This window comes from Dasypus novemcinctus, chromosome 2 (genome assembly GCF_030445035.2).
Source record: "Dasypus novemcinctus isolate mDasNov1 chromosome 2, mDasNov1.1.hap2, whole genome shotgun sequence".
Classification (NCBI taxonomy): Eukaryota; Metazoa; Chordata; class Mammalia; order Cingulata; family Dasypodidae; genus Dasypus; species Dasypus novemcinctus.
In genome coordinates, this window is record NC_080674.1 from 3,674,506 (window position 1) to 3,701,724 (window position 27,219).

General features: G+C 49.8%; 1 protein-coding gene across 1 annotated transcript in view; it reads left to right on the top strand.

Annotated features, from left to right (window-relative positions):
• Positions 1–27,219, top strand: part of ADAMTS16 (ADAM metallopeptidase with thrombospondin type 1 motif 16) — a 180,983-nt gene that overhangs the window by 145,422 nt on the left and 8,342 nt on the right. Inside the window, exons 19-21 of the mRNA XM_023588862.2 lie at positions 19,068–19,269; positions 19,383–19,577; positions 21,100–21,324. Of these exons, the coding sequence (XP_023444630.2) occupies positions 19,068–19,269; positions 19,383–19,577; positions 21,100–21,324 (622 nt within the window). The remainder of the gene's footprint in view (positions 1–19,067; positions 19,270–19,382; positions 19,578–21,099; positions 21,325–27,219) is intronic.

Genomic DNA, 27,219 nt, shown 5'->3' on the forward strand with positions numbered 1-27,219 from the left:
GGTGCTTTTGTGTTATTTCTTTGATTTTTAATATCTGACTAGCCTCCTTTATATTTCAAAATCCTCTTCCTTTTCTTTTATGACCTTTGTTCTGTGACCTTTGTTCCCATTTTTATAGCAGTCTGCTCTGGTTGTTTTTTTGTTTGTTTTTTCCTTTGAAGATTCTGTAGTTGTTTCTTTGTTTCTTCTTCTACCCATAGCTGCTGGTCCTTCCATCTTCCTTGTTTTTTCATTTGTGCTTGGATTGTGGGTTTTGCTCTTGGTCTTTCGTGTTGATATTTTCTGGAACTTTCTAGTGATCCTGAATTGTCCAGGCATATCGGGACAGAGGCACAGAGAAGTCCAGCTGGGGAGCTTCCCTGTGGGACGGCGAGGCGGGGGCAGCTGAGATGGTTTTCCTCCCTGCTGTCAGAGGGGGAGGTCAGGGGAGGTCAGCAGCCCAAGTGCCCAGCACTCTGGGAGCACGGCAGGGAAGCCGCTGGGGGGCAGGAGGCCCCCTCCCAGGCTGCTGCCTCCTTCCTGTCCTTCAGCCAGGTAGGAGAAGGTAATGGGCACAAATGCACACGTCAGCCCACTTCTTTGTAAAAACCTCTGTTCATTTTACCTGTAGCAACAACTGAATAGCCATGAGATGCTGGAAATGTGGGCATTGCCAGGACATTCCTTGCAATAATTAGCAGTAAAAAAGAAAATAAATTGCCTTCGGGGTGATCAGTTTGTCCTAATTTTAAAACTGGATGTCTACGTCAAGGAAAACCCTTATTTCCAGGCAAACCAGAGCTGCTGAACTACCTACCCCCTTTCTCCAAGGAAAACACTGATTTTGTGGGATTTTCTCTCTCTCTCTTTCTCTTGTGCCCAGTGATACTTACATCAGATCCTAAAAAGGGCAGTAGAAACTGTCTGAGGGGTATCTGCATATGTGAGAGCTGTCATGTTAATAATTTGAAGGAGATTTACAGGAAGCCAGCGAGACTGAAGCTTGAAGGCTCCTTTAATTCAGAATTTGTAGTTTCAGTTTTACTTTTCTCAAAGGGCTTTGCCCTGAATTAGGGAGAGTTGACCAAACAAAACCTGGCTCCATCCCTAATGATGGTGATGATGAAATGAGAGCAGTCAGTATTAATCTAATCCTCGCCAAAATTAGAGGTTAACTTATTTAATACAATTAACCGCATTAAGTAGATCCTACTATTATCTCCATTGCCTAGATGAGGAAACTGAAGCAGATGGATACTGGAGATCATATAGTGAATTTTGAAAGTATTAATATTTAAGGAAATGCTTAAACCACCATATTAGACAGTTGTTTTGGGTGTAAATGGAATGAAAGCATATTTCACAGCTCCTTATTTTTGCTTATTTTTTCATATGTGCATATATATATTAGGAATATGTACATACATATGTATATATATCCTTATACATGTACACATACAAAAAACACACACAAGTATATAATAAAAATGAACAATATATGTTAACTGAAATGTGTTCATATGTGTATGTGTCTGTCTCTGTGTAAATAGAGGAAAAAATGAAAGCTCCTAATCTGATTAATCATATATCTTGACTTGCTCAGAACAGTTCCAGTTTAATAATACCTGTTATAGTAATTGTTACTAGTTCTCTAACCCCTGCCAAAAAGTGTCTGAGTTTAGATTTAAACTATTAATATTTGGTTACTCAACTCATAGCTCTTCCTTACTGAATAATCATTCATATATGTTTGCTGTAGCATCTTATCAGGTACATTTTTTATTGTCATATAATATTTTTAAATTATGTTTATTTATATTTTCCTTTCATGATTCTTGTTTTTTATGACATGCTTAAAAAGTTTTTACCCCCTGATATGAGACATTCACTTGTAGTCTCTTCAACATTTTGATTATTTAAAATATGTGACTTTGGACATATTTATATATTTTTTAATTATTTATTTTTAATTGTGGTAAAAGATACAGAGCAGAAAAAGTCATCCTAACTATTTTAGGACAATTCCTGGACATTAAGAGAATAAAGTGTAGGGTCCACCCACTTTGCTTCCTGTGCCAAGCAAGCTGTCCCTTGTTTATTGAAAAGTTCACCCTCTCCCTCCTGATTTGAAATGCCATGCTCATCATAGTTTCAATCCCAATTTGCAAACACTGAACTGTCCCTCGGCTCTGCTCAGTCGCACTGATGTATCCTCCCAAGCCACTGCCCCCCAGTTTTATTACAGGAGAACTTTGCAAAGTTTTCAGACTGGCAAACATTAAAATAGCGCATGTGTATGATGGAAATGAACGCTATATGTTTATATATGTTAACTGAAATATGTTTATGTGTGTGTTTAGATAGAAAAAAAAATCAAAGCCCTTAATTGAAAAAATCATAATCCTGGCTTGCTCAGAATAGTTCCTGTTTCTTTATACCTGTTATGTCATAGTAGTTGTTACTACCAAAGAGGGAAAGCCCTCCTTTTGCCATTCATCTTTCTTAGAATTTACCTGGCTCTTGAATGCTTTTTGCAGCTAAATGTTATGTTCATGTTGTAATGTTTTTTTTTTTAAAAAAAAAGAGTACTTTTAAAATTTTGTTTGGGATTTCATTACATTTTTTAAATTAATTTTAGCAAAATAGAAATTTTTAAAATATGGAAGTTACCTATCAGAAATGATTTTTTTCCTTCATTATGCCATTTGACTGCTGTGTTTATCAGGAACAATTTATAGATTTACTCATGTAAGTACTGTAAGATTCTGTTTATATTTTTCCCTGAATATTCCATAATTTTGTTACTATGAACAAAATCCTTATACCATTAAATTTAATTAAATGATATTTTTGTAGAGTAAAACTATCTATTTTAAAGTTTTAATTTTACCAATATTTTATATTTTTCAGTATCTTTTTTAATGTTATAAAAGAATAATGATCATTTTGGCTTCTTTTCCAATGTTAGTATCTCTTGTCACCCCCATACTTCCCTGCCTACCCACAAGTTTAACTACAATGGTTTAAACTTCTAGAACAATACTAAATTGTATCCTCCCTTGTTCGCAATCCCAATTGGAATGCTTCTACATTATCACAGTTAGTCAAGATACTGGCTTCATGTGATATGTAATGTCCATTATATTTTGGTTTTATGTAATTACAGAAACATGCACTTATTTCTGTTTTCTCAAGAGTTACTGAATTTTAGCTAATGCATTTTCTTCCTGACATAACCATTTTAGGACAAAGGTGGAGAAATTTTTTTTTTTTAAAGGAAGCTGATAAATCCGTTAAAGGAATTTTGTGAGATTCTACACATAGCACAGGGTAGAGAAAGCCAGGTACCCCACCGCACACCCCACACATAGAAGGCCCACTGTTTTCCTAAAGTACCTAAAGGTAAAGAACTGGGAATATGGTCCTTTGATCAAGAACGTCAGTCTTCTCTAGACTACTCTACTTTATAGAACACTGGACTATACAGGCAAAAGATACAAACTAATGGAACCCAAGGAGAAAGCTCGGTTCATGTCTGGTATTGAGCCATGTTCTGAGCATTTATGTAAGGGAGGTTATGGTAGGCCCCAAATTACTGGAGAACACTTGAATCAGGACATATTTCTATCATTCAAGCATGTAGGTACTCATGACATTGACTTTTATGAAGAAAAGCACATCCTTATTCTACACTTTTAGATGATGGAAACCTGGAATGCATGTTAAATCACACCATCCTTGTATTCTTGTTATGAACCCAATTGATGTTTATTTTTTCATTAATGTTCTATTGCCTTTAATTTGGTACTATTTTCCTTATTATGTTGCATAGATTTCCATAAGACTGAAGTTTGACTTGATTGGTTTATGCACTGTTTTTCAATAATTAACTCATACTAATTCTTTCATCTAAGCTTGCTTCCTAATTGTTTGCTTGTTTCTCTACCATTACTTTTATAACTTTTGCCTTGTGGCCTTCTTTTTTTATTCACTATGGTTATTCAGAAAACACACAGAATATATTTCTAATTCTATTGTAGTTACCTCTACAATTTAAAATAATATGTTTAAGCTACTATTTCTTGATTTACCAATTTCACAAATTAAACTGAATCTATAAAGGTACTCTTAGGCAAAATAAAGCAATTAGCACATTTCTACTTACCTCATTCTCTACTCTTCCCAATCTTGGTTATATTTCCTCACAGCTTCTCATTTCTCTTTATTTTCATACTGTATATCTCTACCACTCAATAATTTTAACATATTAACTCTGATGTATAATGTGGACTTTGTGTATTTCAATGGATCCAGTGATCCTGACAGTCCTCTCACACTATGACTTTCCTGCTCTTGAGTCCTGTGGTTAAAGTCATTTCTTAGTCAGCTGGAGCTTGTCACAAGAAGATGTCTCAAGGAGAATAATTAAAAGTCATGGATTTCCTAACTTCTTGCATTTCTAAGAGTGACCTTGTGTTACTTCTCTTCTAGCTCATTTTGATCTCATTCTGTCTTCTTATTTCTTTCTTAATATCTTCTTTCATGGAATCCTTACTCCCTTTTAAATTTCCTCATAGTATAATCCAATAATTTTGTCAAAGTTCTTCCAGAATATTTTTTCTTAACTTTTTTAACGTGATTTATCTCTTTTGTATGCGTGCTTTGTAGGGATGGATTCTGCTATATAATTTCCACACACATTCCATGTAAGGTTCCTTTTTCCCTACTCATTTCTGACCAGGAGCATTTCCATATGAGTCTTTTACAGACCAAAAATGGAGTTGATCACCTTTCTGCTGGCCTTGTTCCTTGGGTGTACTTTTCCTAAGGTGCTTTCCAGAGCAAATTTTGTTAGTTTCTATTTTGAGTAGATTTTTTTGGTTCTTTTTTTGTGTTTTCACACCGCTTAGTAATTTCTTTGGCTTTTGGGAAAAGGACTCTCTGTAATGGCTCATTTGCACCATCTTTCCCAAAATCCGTATCATGATTTTTAAGTTTAAAAAAAAATTAAAAAGAGGTTCATTTTCTTTATAGGGATATCAGCAAGAGCTCTACATCTAGCAACTAGCTCTGTGGTTGCTTTAGACTACCAAAGATATTAAGGCACAGTCTGGTTTGTTGTTGAACAGCAGCATTATTTATCTGTGAAAACAATATCCTCTCCATGCTGCAGTGAAGGATGCTTCTGAATGTGTTCCCCAGAATTGGCTGTTGGCCACACAATGTGCCTCCACTCAGCCTCTGCAAGGAGGTCCCCCTATGGTCTCGAGTTCAAGTGCTGGCATCACAGCAGCACATGCTCCTCACGTGCTCCCCACACAACCTTGAGCATGTCAGTTGGTATTTCTGCACCTCAGTGCCCCATCTCTGAAACGGGTTTAATCATTGTATCTACCATGTAAATTTGACATGAGCATTGAAGAGTTAATACAGATAAAGTACCTCATTAAATATTAGCTGTCATTACTAGTATTATTTGGGTTCAATAAGCTAGAGAAAGTTTGGCATTGGAATCATCAGCGTGACTCATCTGATGGTCTCGTTTAAAGACATGGAATATATATTGGTTTCTTTAGGACAATGAGATTTTTCATACCCAATTGATATCATTTAATACCTACTAAGCCATAAAACACAGTGAGCCATCCTATAGACCTCTGCGTTTGGCCCTCTACTACTTTTAGCGTTTTCAGACACCTTCATGTCTTCTTCAGAAGAACCCTCTATATGGTTCAAAGAATTGAATTTCCCACAAGTTTCCTTCCCATGCTGTGAAGGCTAATACATTTCTCTCTCTCATGGCCACTCGTGCATATGTAGACCTTACATCATCTGGGCAGATAAAGAAAGACATTATAGAACTGTCTAAACTACCCAGACAGCATTTCTATGTTCCACACATGAGATTGTAGAGTGAATTACCATAAATGCTTTACTAGTTGGCTACTGTCCCAATTTGCATCATTTAAGCCAGCCCATCCAGAGCCTCAGGGCTTCCCTCTATCCCAACTTGTTGTAAGAATATCGAGCATGTGTGAAATCATTTAAATCTAAAATAGCATATTTTCTTATATCTATATACCTAATGCAAATACCATTTACATAGTTCTTCTGCAACACAGACTAAGCAATTATAGCAATATGGTAAATATCATAATGGGACGCCGATACAGTATGTTCTTTGTCATTCTCATAGTCTCCTTGCATTGATGATGTTAAGAACAGATCAGATAAATACGACATTTACAACCTGACTCCTCTGGTAAGTTTTGTGGTATAATTACTGAAGCATTACATTAGAAAGTAATGTAATGTAACAGTAAATATTTCAGATGTTGCTCATTACCCTTCAATATCTACTAATATATACACCCCACCAGATGGCAACAATTCAGCCCAAAGAAAATAAGATATAACTAATCTGCAGGTGTCTTAAAGAAGAATGAATACATTTGAAAAGGTAGTTTCCCAGGGACTAGAGCCAGAAGGTTACATAAATATTGTTCTACGTGCTCTGCATTCATTTCCTGCATCAGATTCCTCTCCTCAGTGTGCCACAGTGAGAACGTCTTCCTGCAGAGAATGGAACTGTTCCAGCATTATCAAGAAAGACATTCCTTCATCAAATGTTAACCGTCTATTCTCAGCAGGCTCCCAGCTTAGTGTGCCAGAAAAGTCGTCTATAGGACGCGGTGCCTTAACACCTGCACCTAAAAGACGAAGCAGATGGAACCTTGGAAATCATTGTAAAAATCAAACCCCACTGTTCTTTTGTGGAAACTCTGCCACCTAGTCACCATTCTCCCATCTTTTCTTTTAAAAGTGCTTTACATTTACATTCTCTACCTAGCCCCACCTCTTTGGTTTTCTACCCCATATACTTCATCATTCAGCTGCCACAGACTCCTTTCACAACTTAAAAAAAAAAAAAGCAGGGGAATGAGGTAACCAATTTTGTTTTGGTTTTAGCCTGCTAACCACTCAGAAGGCAGAGTGGCGAGCCCCGGGACCCTGGTGCCATCTGCTTGATTACCTGACAGTGACGGGTGTGACTACGGCTGCGCAGAATTTTAGCAATGATTTCATCCACGGGGTCAGTGTGCCTGCACCGGGTCTGTGTAAACTGTGGACTCAGCCTGCTGCTTCAGTCTCTCCGAAAGCCCGCTGGATTTATGCCGTTCCTGGCGAGCCTCTCACCACTGCTCTGTGACACCTGGCGTCGATGGCCCTCCCTCTGCAATCCCCTTCCTCCTCGGCCGACCCTGCGGCCCCGCTGGTCCAGCCCATCAGCCTCAGGAACCACCTGGCTGCAGGCAGGCCAAGTGCCGCCAGACAGCGACACCTGGAAAGCATTGAGTCTGGAGAAGATGGTTTCAAAGTGCTTGTCTTGGCCTGGACGCCCGGGAAACCTTGAAGAGAAGAGGCCAGCAAGAGCGATGCCGCCATTTCAACAGTTACCACAAGAGGAGGGTTCCAGCGTCTGGGAACAGTTACCACAAGAGGAGGGTTCCAATGTCCGACATCCCCCAAAAATGAAGAGACAAAGGGGTGAGACGTGGGTGCGGTTGGGATGCATCCCCCGTGATTGAGGCATGAATTAAACCATTTTCGGGGGGAGGACACTCCTTTTAAAAGAAAGAAAGAGAGCCTGAGCCCACCGTGAAATGTCTGCCTTCAGGTCCAACCCTGGGACCATCCCCAGAAGTGCTGCGTAACACGCTGTCTTGAGAGGCAGGAGAAGCATCCAGAAATTATAGAAGATCTGGAAGTTTGTGATGAGGGGGAAGCCGTCTGGAAAGAGCAGGGTCCTAACTAAGTATTTTGACATCAATTAAACTCTCAATCATCAAGGAACTTCCGGAACACTGCTGGGCATGGTAATCAGCCACTAAGCAGAAATAGACAACTTCTACTACAGTGATGAATCCCACACTTATGAGTGCATAAAATAGATGTGCGTAACAAAATTTACGGCCACCTAATTAATATATTTAATGTTCCACCATTCGTTAATATGTGCCTTTTTCCAAGGACATTTTAGAGCTCTGGAGCACTAAATTGCTAACTTACAATTAGATATTTCTCCAGCTGAGAAGCCAGGCTTTTGGTCTTACTTGCTGAGAGGAGGGAGCAGAGAGGCAAGAACGCACTGGTTGCCTCCCGGCCCCGAGCCTACCAGCCGCGGGGGCTCTACCATCAGGAGCCCGAGCGGCCGCCGCCAAGGCTCTCACTGGCTCTGGACCTCAGTTGCCTCAACTGTGAAATGGGGTGCTAACAGCCCACGGCTCCCCCCCCCCCCCGGGATGTGAGGGGCCCAGAGCCGGTGCCAAAGGGAAGGCAGCTGGAGGTTCAAGCCCCACCCACCCGCTCACCCAACCTCTCAGTGCTTCCATTTTTCTCCTCTGTGAAACGGGGTAAATAATAGCGCCTGCCCTAATGGTTTGTGGGGGGAGTTAGGAGAGGTGAAGATCTTGGGCCCCACCTGTTCGGAGGCAGCTGCCAGGACTGGCCCTTCCCCCACCCCCATTCCCTTCAGTCCACAGCCTGCGCCGGGGCCGCTGGTGTCCTCCTCACCGCGGTGTGTGAGGCGGCCGCCTTAGGCCCCATTTGGTCCCTTTAAGACTCGCGGGCCCTTCCCTGGAGCATCAGGGCTGGGCACACAGGCTTCGCTGAGTGCGCTGTCCACTGTCCCCGTGTCCCGCACAGGGCGGGAGTCTGTCCTGTTCCGCCCAATGCGCTGCTTGCGCTACACTCCTGGTAGCTACAGAACTCCAGCGCCCCCGTCGTGTTCACTCTAAAGAAAGGGGAGGGAAACTTAGGACCAAGTTCTGAAAATGAGGGGAGAGGAATTGAAGAGTACGGAAGGCCGTGCCCCCCAAAAGGTCGCCTGATGCATTTCCTGGAAGCAGAAGAAACAGTGGCCTGACAGCTGTGCAGGAAGTACCGATGGCCTCCGGGCTTCTGCAGGAGGTTTGTCCTTTATCTGTGGATGGAGTTGGTGAGACCAGGGGTCAGCAAACCATGCCAGGGCCAAGTCCAGCCCTCCGCCTGACGTTGTAAGTAAAGTTTTATTGACACCCAGCCCTGACAATTCATTTACATATCTTCTGTGGCTGCTTTGGCAATCCTGGGCCAGTCCCATTAGCTGGGACAGAAACCTGTGACCCACAAAGCCTAAAACACTGTCTGGCCCTTTAATAAAATGTCACCAACTCCAGGTGAGTGGAAGCATTTTCCCAGCAAAATGGGTGCTTTGATCCAAAGCATTGTCTCTATTATCTATCACCTTTTCTCCAGGCAAAATATCTATGTTGTGTTCTTGCAGCAGTAGCAGGTTCAGGAACCCTGGATCTAGTTCAAGTCAACTCTTTTAGAGTGGTTTAGATGATGTCTTAGTTAATTTATCTTTTCAGCAGTTTGGGCACCATGTGTAATTATCTTTCTTCAATAGGTTAGACTGGGAGTCATCAGCCTCTGTAACATACAAGCGCACGTGCACACTGTTGGTCTGTCCTTGAACTGCGCAGGTCAGGCACTTCCTCGCCAGTTCCTGGCGGCAGTCTCACGGTCTGTTCTCTGACGGAGAACCCTAGGATGAGATGTGGGCCCAAAGCAGCTCGAGAGGCTCTACGATTTCCACACTCGCACGACTTGATGAGCTTCTGACGCTTCTTTCAGGAGTTAATAATTCAATATTTACTCTTTCTCTTTGAAAGGAAGGATTTCTAAGACCACTAGCGGTGGTTCTCCTTCTGTAACCTGACACCCCCACTCTTCTGCGGGCACCCCTGGCTGTTGCTCTGCCTTAGGTGCGATGGGAGCACCTGGCCAGGGCACCTCTGGCATCTCGGGTTGGGTTTAGTGTCACTGAGAGGGTGTCCACTTTCCTTTCTATACACTGAGGTGAATGCATCAGCTCATCTTTTCTTGGGGTTGTTATTTTCCATATTCTTTCATTCTTCACCCCCCACACACACACACCTGCATTTTTAGAAACTCGTTCTAAATTTTCTCAATATTCTCTTCAGACTGAACATCCTAAAACTGCACACCTTCAATGTAATGACCCCTTTATAACATTTTTACCCCAGTCAAAGAATCCCTAAGAGGTAATAATACAATGATACAAAGGGCCATGTCTCTGAAATTTTTAGCCTTTTAAAAATTCATCATATTACTCACCCTTGACTATTCAGGAGTGGAAGTGAGTTCCTCTGGGCTGAGCGCCTCTGTTTTCTCCACAAGGTCAGCTGTAGACTATCAGGCAAACGGCTCCGTCTCTCTCCCTGGGGTCCAGTTTAAGACTCCAGCATCAAAATTCCAACACTGAAAGCCCCCAACTCTGTCCTGTGCTATGCCTTTTACCTGTGACTCCCCACCCACCAAGGGGTGGGACTCAATGTCCTAATGACGTGGCCCAGTCCAAGCCCTAATCATAACTTAATCATGCCCAAGTGCAGACCAGATTAGAAACACTGTCCAGTATCTATTTATGGAATTCATAACCATATCAAACTGCTAGTCAATTATAAAGTTTTTAAAAAATCATTTAAAACACACACACCCTGAGCATTTATTTTACTTAAAATACATAAATGTGCTTTCACTTACTAAGTCTTTTAATTACGGCCAGAGCCTTTTCTTTGGTGTATGGATTTACTTATTGATGGTCTAAGTGGTTTATTTGCATGAAACATGCCCGCATTTTCCAGTTTGAGTTTCTTTAAAGAAGGACGAAACCAGTCCCACTCCTCTGAGTGTAAAATCATTTTACATTTTAATTTTTTCTCAAGATTTTTCTGTTCTCAGCCACACCTCATTTGACAGCGATTTTGTTTCATGACTGTTCTCTACTGAGTCTTTCCAAAGCATTCAGCTTAGTTTTCATTGAAACAACCTTCTTTTTTCATGCTTATATTCATCAAGTGGCTCCAAATTTAATTATATAATTCCAGTAGCAGCTCAGCTGGCATAAGCAGGTTTGAGCACAAAGCAACTGGGTCTGTGTGAGCCTGTGTGTCACTGGGTGGCAGCAGGAGGATGTTGACACCAAGGGCAAGGCTGGCACATCCCCGCAGATGCTCAGCATGGCGTGGGCGCAGCCAAGGTGTTTGCAAAGGCAATAGAGCAGCTCAAGGAGCCTAGCACGTTGGTTCAGAGTGAGTGAAGAAGAGGGCTTCAGACAAGGCTGGAGATGAGCCAGCGGGCAGGGATGAGCCCACCCAGGCTGAGTGTGTGGTGTCCAGAGAAGAGCTGGCTGTGGATGGCGTTAGGGGGGAACCAGGACAGCAACGGTCTGGAAAATAGTCCACTGCTGTGTCCCTGTTAGAGTAGAAAAGGGAGGCATCTTCCCTCGGCTGTGACAGAGGGAAACCAGTTGTCTGCTTGTGTCTGCTCTGCACTCAGGGTGGCCCCGTTAGGACACAACCATTACCACAACCTTCCCTGACCAAACAAAATGGAGGTTTGTGGAAGCCTTGCACCACAGACCCATCCTCCAGGCCTCAAGGTGGATCGTTTGGGAGGCTTGGAAGATGACGGGAGAGTGCATGTTGTGTAAATATTGGACAGGTGTACCTTGATTTCCCAGATAGCTCCATGCCAATATGGGAAGGGTCAGGGCACAAGGAAGCAGCTCTGGCCCTTTGCACCTCTTAAGCCATCTTGATTCTGAAACGGTCTTTCTTTGGGAAGGAACTTAAGCTAAAATGATCTTGCATTCCTAGAAATTAAATTGCTGAATCTGGGACTGGGAGCCTGCTGCAGAGAACAGCCTTTATGACCAAGAGGGCAGCACAGAGGTAGAGCAGCTGGTTCATCTGCTGATGGCAGGGAGTGTGGCTGGCTGGCTTCCTCTGGAAGAAGAGCCTTGTCACCGCATTAATCAAAAAGTAAAATAGGTGCAGCTGGGATGCAAGGGATTGAAGCCCAAAAGGAGGTTGGATCTCAAAACACAGACCCAGCCTGAAGAGTGAGTTGGGTGTTGGTTTTCAGAGGAGCCCCCCAAACCTATAGCCCTGAGAAAAGGGGACACTCTGTAAAATTCCAGGCTCCTGGCCCCCAGCCCTCGAAAGCCAGGGCCTTGGATCTCTGGCCCATGAGGCCTGGAGTGAAGACCGTGGGTGAGAAGGTCGTTGGGCACCCGTACCACCCAGCTGTGGTCTGGGAAACACGGTCTTAGCCCCAGGTCAGGTCACAGGCTAGTAAAGGGCCAGGCCCTCTCAGCTCCTGCGTGTCAGAATTGGGGTGTTTCACCTGGGAAAGTAGAGGGAGGGTACCTCCTGAGCAGTCAGTACTCACTCTCAGTTCCCTACTGGTATAGTTTGCTCTTTCCCTGCCTGTCTGTAGTTTCTACCCCGGTAGTTCTACTCATAGTAGCACTACTACTACACCGTAGCAAAGATGGTAACATAAGCAGTTGGCTCAACATTAGCGTTTGCCAGGGCTGCTATGACAAATACATACAGTGGGCTGGCTTAAACAAAGCCAATTTATTTTCTCTTGGGTTTGGAAGCTGGGGGTCCAAAATCAGTATGTCAGCCAGGCCGTGCTTCCTCCCACATGGGTAGCCTCCATCACCTGGCCATCTCTCTCTTTGCATCTCCTTCTGGTGTCCACTGGCTTCTGGTCTCTTCTGGTGACTTTCTCCAACTGCCTGTGTCTGAAGGTCCTCTTTTCCTAAGGCCTCCAGGCATGGAGAAGGCCCCCCCTCATCCCACGGGGCCACACCTTAGCTGACCATGACATCCTCAGGGCCCTACTTTCGATCTGGTTTGAAGGTATCCCTGTAGAGGGGACACATTGCTATCCCCAGCAGATGGGTATTGAAAGGACACTGGAGAGGGGCAAGAGGCAGCTGGCCAAGGTTGAAGCCCAGAAGCGGAGAAGGCCCTGCTCTCTCCACTGGAGCAGGATGCATTGCGAGGACACCGTGGTGTAGGGGGTGGGCTCCAAGAGTTCTGGCACCTCCTTTTTGAATCTTGAGCTCACTTGGTGACAGTCCTTGCTGTCTGGGGCCCAGGGTCCCCTAGTCAAGGCTGGTGAAATATTTATAGATTGTCTGAAGTCCTGCTCAGCTCTAATGCCCAGGGTTCTCTTTTCCAGTTTTCCTTGGAAACTGGGTGGAGGGGCAAACTCACAAAAAAATAGAGTTTAATCTTCTTTTTGGATCTAAGGCTCTCTTACATTTATGGGCTGAAGGTTTTCATTTTAGGTAATGGGAGCAAACACCTTCAGTGTTCTGTGGAGAGAAAACCCTCGAATGAAGGCCTTTTGCTGAAACGGAATTGTTAAGGCCATTTGCAGAACACTGAGGTCAGTTTCTTTCCTCTCTGTGCCTCTCATAATTCCATTTTCCCTGTCTTCCCTGTGCAAATAAAAGCTTGATGGCTCTCACTGATTCTTTGTCAGATAAGCTCTGATGACAGGAGAGAGACAGACAAACCTGGTAAAAATAGCTCGTTGGCCCCTGAACAGTAGAAAGTCACATACCTTTGCCTTCTCACAGTTCATAAAATTAACACCCACAGTGCCTCATTTTGGGTGAGCTTTGATGTGCTCCAGCTTGGCTTTGTGTGCCTCAGCAAAGAAAACCAGCATTTAAAGATGAAAACAATCAGGGCCTCTGTCTGGCTCCTTATAAATCTCTCCTTCAGTTTCCCAAGTCCAACAAAGTGGTCTGACTCGTGAGGCTGAACAAAATGAAGTAACTGTCGAGTTGCAGACCCCGGAGTGCTGACGGCAAGGGCCTGGCCTCCTGACCCCGCTCTCCTGGTTTCTGCCTGGCCCCTGTTTCTGGCCAACCAGTTGTCAATAAAGGCCTCTGAGCTCTGCGGTGAGCAGTCACCTCGGTCCCGCCGCTGGCCCCTAGGACAGGCCCCAGCCAGTGCTGGCCGCGTGAGAACATCTGTGCCTGTGGCGGTCAGAGAGGAGAGGAGGGTGAGTGTGAGACAGATTGCTCTCGATTTCCCACTACCACGGGGCTTCAGAAGGCTTTGGAAACTTCTTCTTAAATGCATTGCTCCAGATTTGTGAGCAGAGAGCAGTCTTGTCTAAAACCTCTTGTTATGGCTGCCACATTCACTTAACGTAGTTGATGACTAAAATTATTTGGTCTTTAGGAGCTGCGCTTCTGCCTTGTAACTTGCTTGGTATCTACCTGGCAGCATTTGGTGCTGATGAAAAGTCCTTTGACGTAGGTCACAGTTCCTTCCCGTGTCAGCTGTCCTACAGCTGGCTGGGGACGTCGTCCTCCCCTCGCTGTCCCCCGAGACCTGCTGCCCTCTCGTGCCACACTCGGCTGATGGGCTGCCCACATCCTAAGTCGCCTTGTTCATTTTATTCCCATGTGGAAAAGGCAAAATTTTTCAAACTGGTACCTGTTTGTTGTTGGTTGTACACTCTTACCTTTCAGTCATCTCATTTAAGAGCCAAGTGTGGTAGATTTCAAATGGTTTGCAGCTTCATATCGAGTCCAAGTCCTTCCGACGCTGCCGCTACCCGTCCCATCTGGCTGCAGTGGGGGCCATCTGAGCCCCTGGGCCGCTGAGAACCAAGTGTGAGCGCGCTCATGGTTGAGAGACTGTGAAAGACCATTTAAGAACGCGATAGAGGTGATTTCATCAGCAGTGGCGCATCCGAAAGTTCTGACTAAAGATGAGCCTGCAACGTCGAGGAAGCACCTGGTAAGCGCAGATGTCTCTAAGCGCAGCCTTCGCTGCCTGGCGCTCACTTCTCTTGGACGAAACCCGACTGAGAACCGCTCGTCGGCCGTGGCCTTCTTCTCCGCCCGGTCATCATTCCACATGTTTATTGAGTCTAAAGATACTTCATGGAAGGCAAGAGTTGGTTATTCCTGCAAGTGGAACAGCAGATTGCTTAGTCTTGCAGCGCCAAGAAGAATAATCAGAAAAAAAGAAAACATGCAAAATCATGAAACAGAGCTAGCGGTTATATGCTGAGATACTTGCCGCTCCCCAGTTACCAAGCCCTTCGTGGCTCCCTGCTGAGCCCAGCCCGAGCTGAGGGCCCAGACCATACCTGCCGGCCCCCGGGCCTCAGCTGCAGTTCTGGCCTAGTGACTCTTGTGGGGCTCACGATAAAGTGTTTCACTAGAGCCAGCTACCCTTGCGGGACTGCACATGGCTACCACCAAAAGGTTATTTTTATTTTTAAAAAATGACCCCCAAAGGCCATTGTATTGACACCCAACCAGTGGCTGTTGGCAGTTTGGATATTAAAGATGGAACACACAGATGCCAGGAGCTCCTACCTAAACTGTGGCGTGAAAACCCTAAATCCCAAACGCCGGCCCCAGCAGCCCTGAGAGCGGCCAAGACGTGCCTCCTGCAGCAGCGCTGGGCGGACGGTCCTGCCGCCGCGGCTGAGCCCTGTGCGCCCCCTCGGGAGCGGACTGCGGGTTGTGCCCAGGGAAGCCCACGGAGCTGGGCGAGGTGTGGCGGGTCAGCCGCAGATCACACCCAGCGTCTGACCCCCGCGCCCTCGGCGCCACCGCAGAGGCTTGTCTGGATGTGCCTCTCCTGAGCTCGAGTTCCCCCGAGTTCTGCTCCTGAAACAAAACAGACTCTTGGCATTCCCAGAAGCGGCCTGAAGGCTCTTTGTTCAGGAGGATTTCTTCTTGACAGGCCCTGGAGAGAAGGACAGTGAAAGGACCGCGCATTTGGAAAGGCCTGAGACGGTGGAGACAGAAGGCCTTAAGGAGATGGTGTGAAAAGCCTGCAGGCAGCCAACATGCCTTTTGCAACCCCAATGTGGACTCTCCAATTATATTTTATAAGGTGCAGGATTGAGCCAGCAGTGCAAGAAGTGGGAGGAAATAGAAAAACAAAACAAAAGCACACGGAGCTGGCGGAAGCGCACTGGAGGCTCGCCAAATGCAGATGGAAACCCAGCTTGCAGAAGTAGGACGGCAAATTAGGAAGCGTAGCATGTCATATAAAGAAACACACTCACCTTTTTTTACTGAAAACCTGAAGTATTCCCACAGTTGATACTGGACAATTGCTACAAACCTGAAATCTTTTCTTTCTTAGGTGTACAAAAGTTTGCATTATAGACTTTCTATAATTTTTTTAGAAATATTATGGCATCTGTTCAGGAAAAACACATGGTATAAAATAATTCAAGGCTACTTCAAAGAAAAGTAAGTACAAATGGGGTACAACTTGGTCTAAAGACACTGAGCGATGAAGTGGGGCCCCCAGCAGCCCGGGGAGGGCAGAGGCTGCGCCCCGTTCACCTCAGGGTGCCCCAGGGATCCCTCTCCTTCCTCCACCTCCTGCTCTATCCCCAGGACTTTCACTTTTCCAAAAATCAGCTCGAAAAGCACTGAGGTCGTGGATCCTTTGAGAATTTGAGAAAAGCTCCTGATGATTTTGTTCAGAAATGGTGACACGCATTCCCAACACAGAGCTGGCACAGTTAGCGGGTGCTCATGGATCTCTGGAATTTGGGAGCCCCTGGGCCGTGGGGGGTCTGGAGAAGTTTTGTCCGAGTGGCCAGCTGCCTGCTGCCCACAACCATGACTCTGGAATGACATTTGCCTAAGACTTCAGTAGTGAAAGTCTTTGCTTCCTATAGCAGTTTGATATGGTTATGAATTCCAAAAATAGATACTGGATTATGTTTGTAACCTGGTCTGTACCTGGGCGTGTTTGAGTTATGATTAGGGCTTTGATTGGGCCACATCATTAGGGCATTGAGTTCCTCCCCCTCGGTGGGGACTCACAGATAAAAGGCATGGCACAGGACAGAGTTGAGGGTTCTTAATGTTGGGTTTTTGATGTTGGAGTTTGATGCTGAAGCCTTAAGCTGGAGCCGGGAGGAGAACACAGAGGAATAGAGACGGCTCCTTAGAGACAGCAGAAACCCCAGGGAGAGAGACGGAGCCGTTTGCCTGAGAGTCTACAGCGGACCTTGTGGAGAAAACAGAGGAGCTGAGCCCAGAGAGAAGCAAAACCCTGGAAGGGAGGAACCCAGAAGCCTGAACCCTGGCAGACATCGGCAGCCATCTTGCTCCAACACGTGGAAATAGACTTTGGTGAGGGAAGTAACTTATGCTTTATGGCCTGGTAATTGTAAGCTCCTACCCCAAATAAATACCCTTTATAAAAACCAACCAGTTTCTGGTATTTTGTTTCAGCACCCCTTTGGCTAATACACTTCCCAATCCTTTTTGCCTTTATTTCCTTATTTAGATATCAATCCACCTTGACCCATATTGTGACATATTGGATACACGGAAAATATATTTACAAAGGCTTTGCTGTGTGAGAAAAGAAAAATGCTTGTTTGAAACACTGAGTTTTTAAAATGCTGAATAAAAAGTCATATATACCACCTACCTTCAACCATGTCAAATGATTATATACACAGAGAGAGAGAGCACTAGAAGAAAATATAATGTGCTATTTCCAGTAGTATCACTGGAAGAAGAGAGCATGGGTAACTTTCACCTTCTTTCTGTTTCTCCTTATCACTCGGATTCTGTAGTGGGGTGAACAGTGGCCCCCAAATTCATGCCCATCTAGAACCTGGCTGTGCCCTTGTGGAGTAAGGGTCTCTGCAGACGTGATCGGTTCAAGACCGCAATTTGAAATCATCCTGGACTTGGGGTGGGCCCCAAATCCAATGGCAGGTGTCCTTGTAAGAGGACCAAGAGGGAGCTCTGGACCCAGATGCCCAGGGCAGGAGGCCACAGGCGAGGGAGGTGGCACTTCGGTGGCGCAGCTGCGAACCACTGCCCGAGGCTGCAGGGGTCCAGGAAGGATCCTTCCCTGCAGGTTCCGCGGGAGCGCTGCTGACACCTCGATTTGGGGTTTCCAGTCTCCATAGCTAAGAGAGAATAAATTTGTTGTTCTACGCCCCAGTTTGGGCTGTGTTGTCACAGCTTTCCCAGGACACTGATGAGGTTCACCAGCATCGGGCCGCTAAGGGGCCTCTTGCAGGTCTCTGCGTGCCTCCGAGCTGCCTCCTGACCTGGAACAGGCTCCCTCGGCCCGAGCCACGGCTCTCCAGCCCAAGAGGGAATTTGAGGTGCTGGGGTTGGGTGCTCCACCACCCATCACCTGCTCATGTTCATGTTTGCAGGGAATACTTTTACAACCAGAAATTAAAGGTGTTACTTAAAGCATTACTGATCACCAACAGCTGCTAACAAATGGAATGAAAGATGCCCAGACGTGATGAAACTCCTATTGGAAGAGTACATCATCAAGTTAGGATGTGCTTATACAGAGGACAAAAGAAAAGAAGTTGAACCCAATTCAGAAAAAGCCTCTGATCCAACACTAGCTTAGGGGCAGGACAGAGGACAGGAACATGTTAAGTGACACCAGGCAGATGTAATTTTCACAATTCCGTCATCAGCAGAAAAACACTAACACTTGGCAAAGCTCATTTCTAGGAGAAATTGATTAGAAAACCAAATGAGATGAAGAAAGAACCTGTAGACGAAAGGACAAGAAAGACTTAGCCACCAATTGACAAGTGTGGACTATGTTTGGACACTGATACAAACAAGCAGATGAATTAAGTTATGATATTTATGAGAAAACTGGGAATTGGAACACTGCCAACATTCGGTGATGTTGAAGTGGTGATATTTGGTGGTTATTTTTAAAAATAATACTTAATATTTTTCAGTGATACATATTGAAATGTTGACCTGTCTGGAATTTGTTTCAAAATGATAGGGGGAGTAGGGGGCACCCACTGAGAGCTGTGGAGGTTGGAAGGGTAGGGAAAGGGGGCTGTGCTAATTTCATGTGTATGTTTGAAGTTTTCCACTTGAAATGGGCTAGAGAGGGGAGACATGTTCTGTCGAGGTGGGTTATTTCCCAAAAGCCAGTGAAGGGGCAAAGAGTGTCCCTTGTCAAGGAAGTGAGAGGCAGCAGGGACAAGGGAGGGACTTGGAGGGTGGAACCATGCCTCTGCAAAGATGGGCTGAAAATAACCCCAGGCCTGCGGACCGTGCCTGGGAAATCACGCTGGCCACTGCACGGCCGAGGCCCTCGGCCTCTCTCAGAGAGGTGCCCGCCCTTACCTCGGGTCTCTTTGTCCCCTCGCAGCTGGTCCGTGGGCAACTGGAGTGCCTGCAGCCGGACCTGTGGCGGGGGAGCGCAGAGCCGGCCTGTCCAGTGCGTGCAGCGGGCCCGCCACCGATCGGAGGTGGTCTCGGGCAGCCTGTGTCCACAGCCCGAGCCCCCCGGCCGCCAGACCTGTGGCTCCCAGAGCTGTCCACCCGCCTGGAGCACAGGGCCCTGGGCAGAGGTAAGCGGGGCAGGGGTGAGGCGTGGGGCGGCAGCTGGGCCCCTGCTGGGGACCCAAGAGCCAGCTGGCTGGGCGCGGTTCCTCCTGGAGCTGACCCCTCTGTCCCCGCACAGTGCTCCCGAACCTGCGGGAAAGGCTGGAGGAAGCGGCCGGTGGCCTGTAAGAACACCACGCCCTCAGCCCGGGCCCTGCTGCTCCCCGACGCTGTCTGCACCGCAGACCCCAAACCCAAGACCCAGGAAGCGTGCTTACTCCGACGCTGCCCCAAGCCCAAGAAGCTGCTCTGGCTCGTGTCCGCCTGGTCTGAGGTAGGTGCCTGGGCTGGACGTGACCGCCCGGACCAGCCTCTCCTCCCAGGGCCGCCTCTCATTCTCAGAGAGGAGCTCTTCTCACTCTCTCCCCCACCCCTTCTTCCTCTGCTCTGCAGAAGTTTCTGGTGCGGCTAGCTTCTGTCCACGCTTCCAGGCCTAAATCAACCTGTATCAGTCAGGGCTTCCCAGAGAAACAGAACCAATAGAATTGATGTAAAGGATATTTTATGGAATTGACTCATCTGACTGTAGGCCTGGGAAAACTGAGATTCAAAGTGCCGGTGGTTAGGCTGGGAGTTCTGGAAAGAATGATGTTGAAACTCGAGCCCAGAATCTGGCAGGCTGTAAACTCAGGCAGGCGCTGATGCTGCGTTCTCAAGCGGAACTTCTGGAAGCCTTACTTCTTGCTCTCAAGGCTCCAACTGACTGGGCGAGGCCCCCTCATAGATCGAAGGTCCATCCCTTCACTTGAAGTCCACTGACTGCAGATTCTAATGCCATCGACACAACACCAGCACAACAACCAGGCCAGTGTTGGACCAAACAGCCAGACTCCATAGCCTGCCGAGCCACCCCACTCCTCCATGTCCCCTGCAGCTTTTGGATCATGTCCTTCAGGCACCACCCCAGCGGCCTCCACGTCACCATCGCACGGCCAGCGCTGAGCAGAAGGATGAATGGGCCCATGGGACCAGGACGGCGGCTGCACATCCATTCCTCCAAGCCGGCTGGCTGCAGGGTGGGGGGAGTCACACTCCAGAAGAGCCACCGCCATTTTTCCCAGGAAAGTCTGATCTCTTGTAGAGCAGGAAGAAGCTGAATTAGTTTGGAAAGAACCAGAGTGCCCATCTCCCGAGACAGAAAGAGGCAGGCAGGTCTGACATCTGCAGAAGGAAGCTCGTGTGTGGGTTCTGCCAGCGCTGCTGCCTGGTGCTGCTGAGGCTGGAAAGATCTTCCAGGGCCTCCGCAGTGCTGTGCAAGGACGTGCTCTCGTGTGTGCCTGCTGGCCTCCACGTCTCGTGCTTGACTCTGGGGAGGACCGGGGGCCTGGGATTCCCCTCCCTGCTCTCTCTGAGAACCAGCGCCATGCCTGCCATCAGTGGTATGACTAGAAGAGCTGTGGAGCTCACATATGTCCTCACATATTAAATGTCAGCGAGCAGAGCAGCTGCAGCTCAGTGGCTGAGTGCCTGCTTTGCATGTACGAGTTCCCAGGTTCAATTCCCGGTACCTCCTAGGAAAAAAAAAGAAATGCCAGTGCATTCTGATAGAAATTTAGAGCCTCGCCTTTATACCTGATAAGGCTGGCCACTGTGACCTCAAGATCTTTTTTTTAAGCTAGGTATACACTGCATCTTGAAAATTCCGAGGCCCGGAAAACCTTACTAAACATCTACACTTACATAAATGCTAAAGCTGATATAATGGTGGAACGTTTTGACCCGCAGATTTTGCAGAAGCAACCACCACAGAGGAAATGCTTTTCACTCTCCTGTTTTGATTTCTCCTCTTATTTTAGTGCTCTGCTACCTGTGGAAGAGGAATACAGAGAAGATTCTTCAAGTGTGCAGAAAAGTATATTTCTGGGAAGTACCGAGAGCTGGCCTCCAAGAAGTGCCTGCACTTGCCGAGGCCCAGCCTGGAGCGGGAACGCGCCTGTGCCCTGTCCCCGTGTCCCAAGCCCACCATGTACAAGGCTGTGGGCCCCCCGCGGAGCAGCTGGCTGTCCTCGCCCTGGTCTCAGGTAGGGGCTCCGTGCTCTCGGCAGGTGCGCAGGGCTTCCTGCTCGCAAAGCTGCTCGGCCAGGCGCTTTCTGCCACGGTGTCTCCCCCAAAGGCCACCGGGCTGCTGGACTGCGCAGGGGCCTGTGCTGCTGGGGGCGGCTGTGACGCGGGGGCGCTCGTCTAATGAGCCGTTCTACCCCAAGCCGTCTGACGTTTCTATCTAGTAGGATCCGCTATGTCCCATGACTGGAACTTTCAGGGGCAGTGGCACAAAGGGCCATGTCTGCCACATGCCCGTGCCCCGGACGCTGCCCTCAGGACTGCGGTGCCTCGGCAGGAGGCAGTGAGGGTGGCGCCTGCCCCTGGGCGCTGGCTGGCTGACCCGTGGCGGTGGACAGAGCGCCCTCCCTCTGGCTCCGGCCCGGTGCCCGCTGGCTGCCACGCTCTGCTCCTCGGCACCTGCAGGGGCCCAGCTGGGGCCGCCCTTGCCGCTGGCCCATGGGCCTGGTGCTGGTGTCATGTGGACATGGCCAGAGCGCGGCAGAAGCGCACACCGGGGCCCGACAGCCTCTCCGTGACACAGACGGGCACAGAGCCCGGGGGGCAGCAGGCCCTGCACGGCGAGGAGCACGCCCCGGTCCCCACTGCCACGAGGGCCGCAGCTGTGCACAGACAACATGTTCTCACACGCACCTGCTCACACTCAGGCACACTCCTGCACACCCGTTCTGTCATACGCACACGTGCATTCTCTCTCACCCTCCTCCGTGCTCGTGAACAGTCACATACACTCACACTTCTTCAGTCATGCACACTCTGTCACACACACACTCCCTCACGCCCACACGTGCACATTCTCACACTTCTTCACTCAGGCACAGTCACATTCACACACACACTCGTGCACACTGTCACACTCACACTTTACACCCAGGCACAAACTGTCACACACACACTCCTTCACAGTCACACACACACACGCACATGCGTGGACATTCACACTCATTCTCACACTCCCTCACGCTCATGCACACACTGCCACATACACTTACACTCCTACACACTCAAGCACACACCCACACATTCTCACACTTCTCCACACTCAGGCACAGACTGTCACATATACACACTCGCTCTCACACTCCCTCACACCCATGCACACTCACATGCATGCACACTCATGCATTCTCATACTCCCTCACGCTCATGCACACCCTGTCACACACACATGCATTCTCGCTTGCATGCACACACACTCACACACACGCAGAAAGTGCAGGGACTGCCGTGGACTGCCTGCGGTGCACCCGAGTCAAGGGGCCTGCCTCTCTCAGTTTGCAGATTCATCTGCCCTCACCATGTCCCAGATGGTGGGGGGTGCCCAGGAGAGCAGGAAGTGGCTGGCTGACCTGGACGGGGAGGCCACATCTGTGCGTCCAGAGTCTGAGGGGCTCGCATTTGGAATTGACTGAGTCCACACCCACATCCAGGACAACGAGAGGCCCATCCTGTCCTGGGCGTGTGAGTGGGGGTGGGGGTCCCGCCGGGTGGGAAGAGGGAAGGCCTGAGGTCACAGGCAGGCGGGGATCGAGAGGGGTCTCCGGTAGAAAAGTGGAGCCTGAAACCTCGGCCCTCAGGAATTAAAGGGCACTTGCTGCTTCTATCCCCACTCTTGAAAGGCAAGCCTTGCTGATTTTGAGGGTTCCTTTGAGCGTGGCAGGTGACATTTTACTTTTGACTAAAGCCAATCAAAACATTCCTTGGTACTGAGAGCCCTGCAGCCAAGACCTTCCACGAGCATTTTCCCATGGAGGCCAGTCAAGTTGGAAAAAAGAGCAATCACTTTCACTCAAACTAGCTTAGAGGCAAACGTTATTTCCAGTGAAGTTGGGTCCTTCACAAATGACTAGTAATTATCCCTTTTCCCACCCATCTCTTCTGCGTTTCCATTGGTCCGTGAGCCTCTGATCTTTCGAACACGTGAGATGCTGCCAATGCAGGAGCAGGCAGAGGCAGAGGGGACAGGGCTGTCGGCATTTCAGTCGTGGGGGACCTCGTGCCAGTGTCCCGCGTGGGACCCGCCGCCAGGGCCAGGGCTAGTGCGTTGTGCGCGCTTGCGGCGCGGCGGCTCGGAGCACGCCCTCCTCTGCCAAGGGTCTGCAGAGGCAAAGCAGCGCTCGCTGCAGCCCGGGCAGCCCCCTGAGCCCCGTGGACAGCCACCCCCCATGCCTGCGGCTGGACGGAGGCCAGGGAAGGGCCTCAGACTCTCTTGGGCAGCATGAAGCCCAAGAGACCGGGGCAAGCCAGAGACTTTCCCGCGGGCCAGAGAGGGCGCGGGGGCGCAGGCGCCCGCGGGCCCTGCAGCTCCCACCCCAGCAGGAGGCAGGTGGGAAGAGGGACAGGCACACAGGTACCCTGCAGCTGCTGACCGCACCAGAGGGACTAGAGGAGGGTCCCGGGGGCACTGGGAGGCAGAACGGGGACACTTCACTACAGGGGAGCTGCAGTGAGGAAGGCGGGCTCAGTGCCCCGCCCGGGGCTGGCAGGGTGGGCAAAGCGCCCTCCTTAGGGGGGCCAGCGGGCCACGCATCGGCTTCCTTAGCGGGTGCCACACGTTGGCTCCGCTTCTAAAGATGGAGATTTGACTAAAGTCAGGTCTGAAAAATGTGTTTAAAACAAAGGGAAAGGGCGTGTGCCCCGGTTGGGGCAGAGGGTCTCCTGGCGGGGCCGGCAGGCAGCACTGGGTCCTGGTGGGAAATGCAGGTTCCCAGGCCCCACCCTGAGCTGAACGGGGCGGGGCGGCAGTCTGCATCCTGGAAGGTCCTCGGCGTGGTTCAGGCACAGGCAGGTTCAGGAGCCACTCTGAGGGCAGAGCCGGAGGCGAGGGGCTGGGGCGGCTCGAGCGCCCGCTTCCCATGTAGGCGAGGCGGCTTCTGTGGACGGCTCCGACAGCGGCCTTCTGGGTAGACGGGGCGAGCCGGCTCACGTCGCGGTCACCTTGGGGTGCAGCCTGCTGGCCTCTCTGTGCCTTCGGGAGGCATGGGACCTGCCCACATGCAACAGTCAGACCCCGCGGAGCTGGAGGAGGCGGGCGGCGGCTCTGCGTGGGGCCCCACGACCCGCCCCCACCTGCGGGACTGCCACCCTGCAGCCCCCTAGACCCCAGCCGGCGCGCACCTGCGGGGTCAGCACACCTGCCGGGGGCTGCCGGTGCCTCTTGGGATCCAGCTGTTGGAAATCAAGGCCTTCGTGGGAAGGTTGGAGTAGGAATCCCAACTGTGCTGAATTTTAAGTCACGATGTGTGTCATGTCGATGAACAACTTGCAGCTTTCCCCGTCCCGGAAGGTCTGGGGCCCCTCGTTTCCCTCCCACCTCTCGGTTCCGCAGTCACCCTCAATCCAGCGGGCGCTGGATCCCACTGGCCCGCTCAGTCCTTTCATTCACAAGAAGGATGCAGACTTGAGAAACCTGAGAGTGTTTCTCCCAAAAGCTGTTTTTTTCCCTGCAGAACTTTAAAAATTCTCTAGACCAGCTCTTCTCAGACCTCACGTGCGGGTGAATCGTTGGGGGATTGAGCAGACTGTGATTCAGGGTGTCCTGGGGTGTGGCGGAGGGGCCAGGGGCCTGAGCTCCTGCCCGTCCGACCAGCTCCTGGCTGATGCCCAAGGACCACACGAGAAGGGGTCCTGCACGTGCCCTGAGGACTGACGGGGCCAGGGCTCCCCTCAGCTGCCCGCGCCTGGCACAGTGCCTGGTGCTGCCGACTGAGAGAATCAAGGTAGAGCTGACTCAAGCCACATCCTTCCTCTGGGAAGGCTTCAGGGGTGGAGAATGAAGGAGAGACCTCGGGGCTTCTCATCAAGGCATGCTATCCTTAGCAAGAATGAGATCTTGCCCCACCTGCTGCTTATGAAAGAATTTGAACTCAGGACGCCAGAGACATGGAAATCCGTGGCTGCGGATGTGCACGCAGTGGCCCTGGTGTCCTGGCTCAGCGAGCCCGTGCCCTGAGGCCCTCGTACCCGCTGTGAACCAAGAGGGGGACTGAGGCTCAGTGCGGAGAGCAAAGGCCGGAAACGCAGCGCTGTGGGAATGTTCAGGAAGAAGTAATGTGCGATGAGAAACATCTGGCCCTACCACGTAGGACCCCGATAACTCAGAAATCAGATATGACTCTGCTGGCGGCATTATATTTTTCTGGTTGCTTTAGTCATGTCTTGCAATGGAATTATTGATGACTTCTGCTGAAATGGATTTCGAAGAGAAGGAGTGAACCTCACAGAAATGTTCCAGATACACCTCCTTATCAGCTGAATCCCTGCATTTTCATTTCCTGGGCCCCAGCCATGCTGTAGCCTAAAGAGAAAAAAAAAAATGGAAAAAATCCCAGTGTGCCATTTTGCAGGGTTCTTCTCTCCTCACAAGGGGCAGATGAAGACGCTTTGCCTGCCCATCACCCGAGTCCCCATCCCAGGTGATTCAAAGGTGCTTCACGAAGCTCTGGTGCAGCAGGTTCCGGGAAAGAAGCAAGAAAAGCTGTGCTTTCTGCTTGTTCCTGAGTCTGGTCTGGGCCCTGCAGTAAGTTGACCAAGCAGAGCTGCAGCCCCAGTTTCTGCCTGGCGCTGGCCTCGGTGACGAACCCCAGGTTAGCCCAGGAGCGCTGGCCTCGGTGACGAACCCCAGGTTAGCCCAGGCGCGTTGGCCTCGGTGACGAACCCCAGGTTAGCCCAGGTGCGTTGGCCTCGGTGCAGAACCCCAGGTTAGCCCAGGCGTGCTGGCCTCGGTGACGAACCCCAGGTTAGCCCAGGAGCGCTGGCCTCGGTGACGAACCCCAGGTTAGCCCAGGCGCGTTGGCCTCGGTGACGAACCCCAGGTTAGCCCAGGTGCGTTGGCCTCGGTGCAGAACCCCAGGTTAGCCCAGGCGTGCTGGCCTCGGTGACGAACCCCAGGTTAGCCCAGGAGCGCTGGCCTCGGTGACGAACCCCAGGTTAGCCCAGGCGTGTTGGCCTCGGTGCAGAACCCCAGGTTAGCCCAGGCGCGCTGGCCTCTGTGACGAACCCCAGGTTAGCCCAGGTGCGCTGGCCTCGGTACAGAACCCCAGGTTAGCCCAGGCGTGTTGGCCTCTGTGACGAACCCCAGGTTAGCCCAGGTGCGCTGGCCTCGGTACAGAACCCCAGGTTAGCCCAGGCGTGTTGGCCTCGGTACAGAACCCCAGGTTAGCCCAGGCGTGTTGGCCTCGGTGCAGAACCCCAGGTTAGCCCAGGCGTGTTGGCCTCGGTACAGAACCCCAGGTTAGCCCAGGCGTGTTGGCCTCAGTGACGAACCCCAGGTTAGCCCAGGCGTGTTGGCCTCTGTGACGAACCCCAGGTTAGCCCAGGCGTGTTGGCCTCTGTGACGAACCCCAGGTTAGCCCAGGCGTGTTGGCCTCGGTGACGAACCCCAGGTTAGCCCAGGCGCGTTGGCCTCGGTGACGAACCCCAGGTTAGCCCAGGCGCGTTGGCCTCGGTGACGAACCCCAGGTTAGCCCAGGCGCGCTGGCCTCTGTGACGAACCCCAGGTTAGCCCAGGTGCGCTGGCCTCGGTACAGAACCCCAGGTTAGCCCAGGAGCGCTGGCCTCTGTGACGAACCCCAGGTTAGCCCAGGCGTGTTGGCCTCGGTGACGAACCCCAGGTTAGCCCAGGAGCGCTGGCCTCGGTGACGAACCCCAGGTTAGCCCAGGCGCGTTGGCCTCGGTGACGAACCCCAGGTTAGCCCAGGCGTGTTGGCCTCGGTGACGAACCCCAGGTTAGCCCAGGAGTGCTGGCCTCAGTACAGAACCCCAGGTTAGCCCAGGAGCGCTGGCCTCGGTACAGAACCCCAGGTTAGCCCAGGCGTGTTGGCCTCCGTGACGAACCCCAGGTTAGCCCAGGCGCG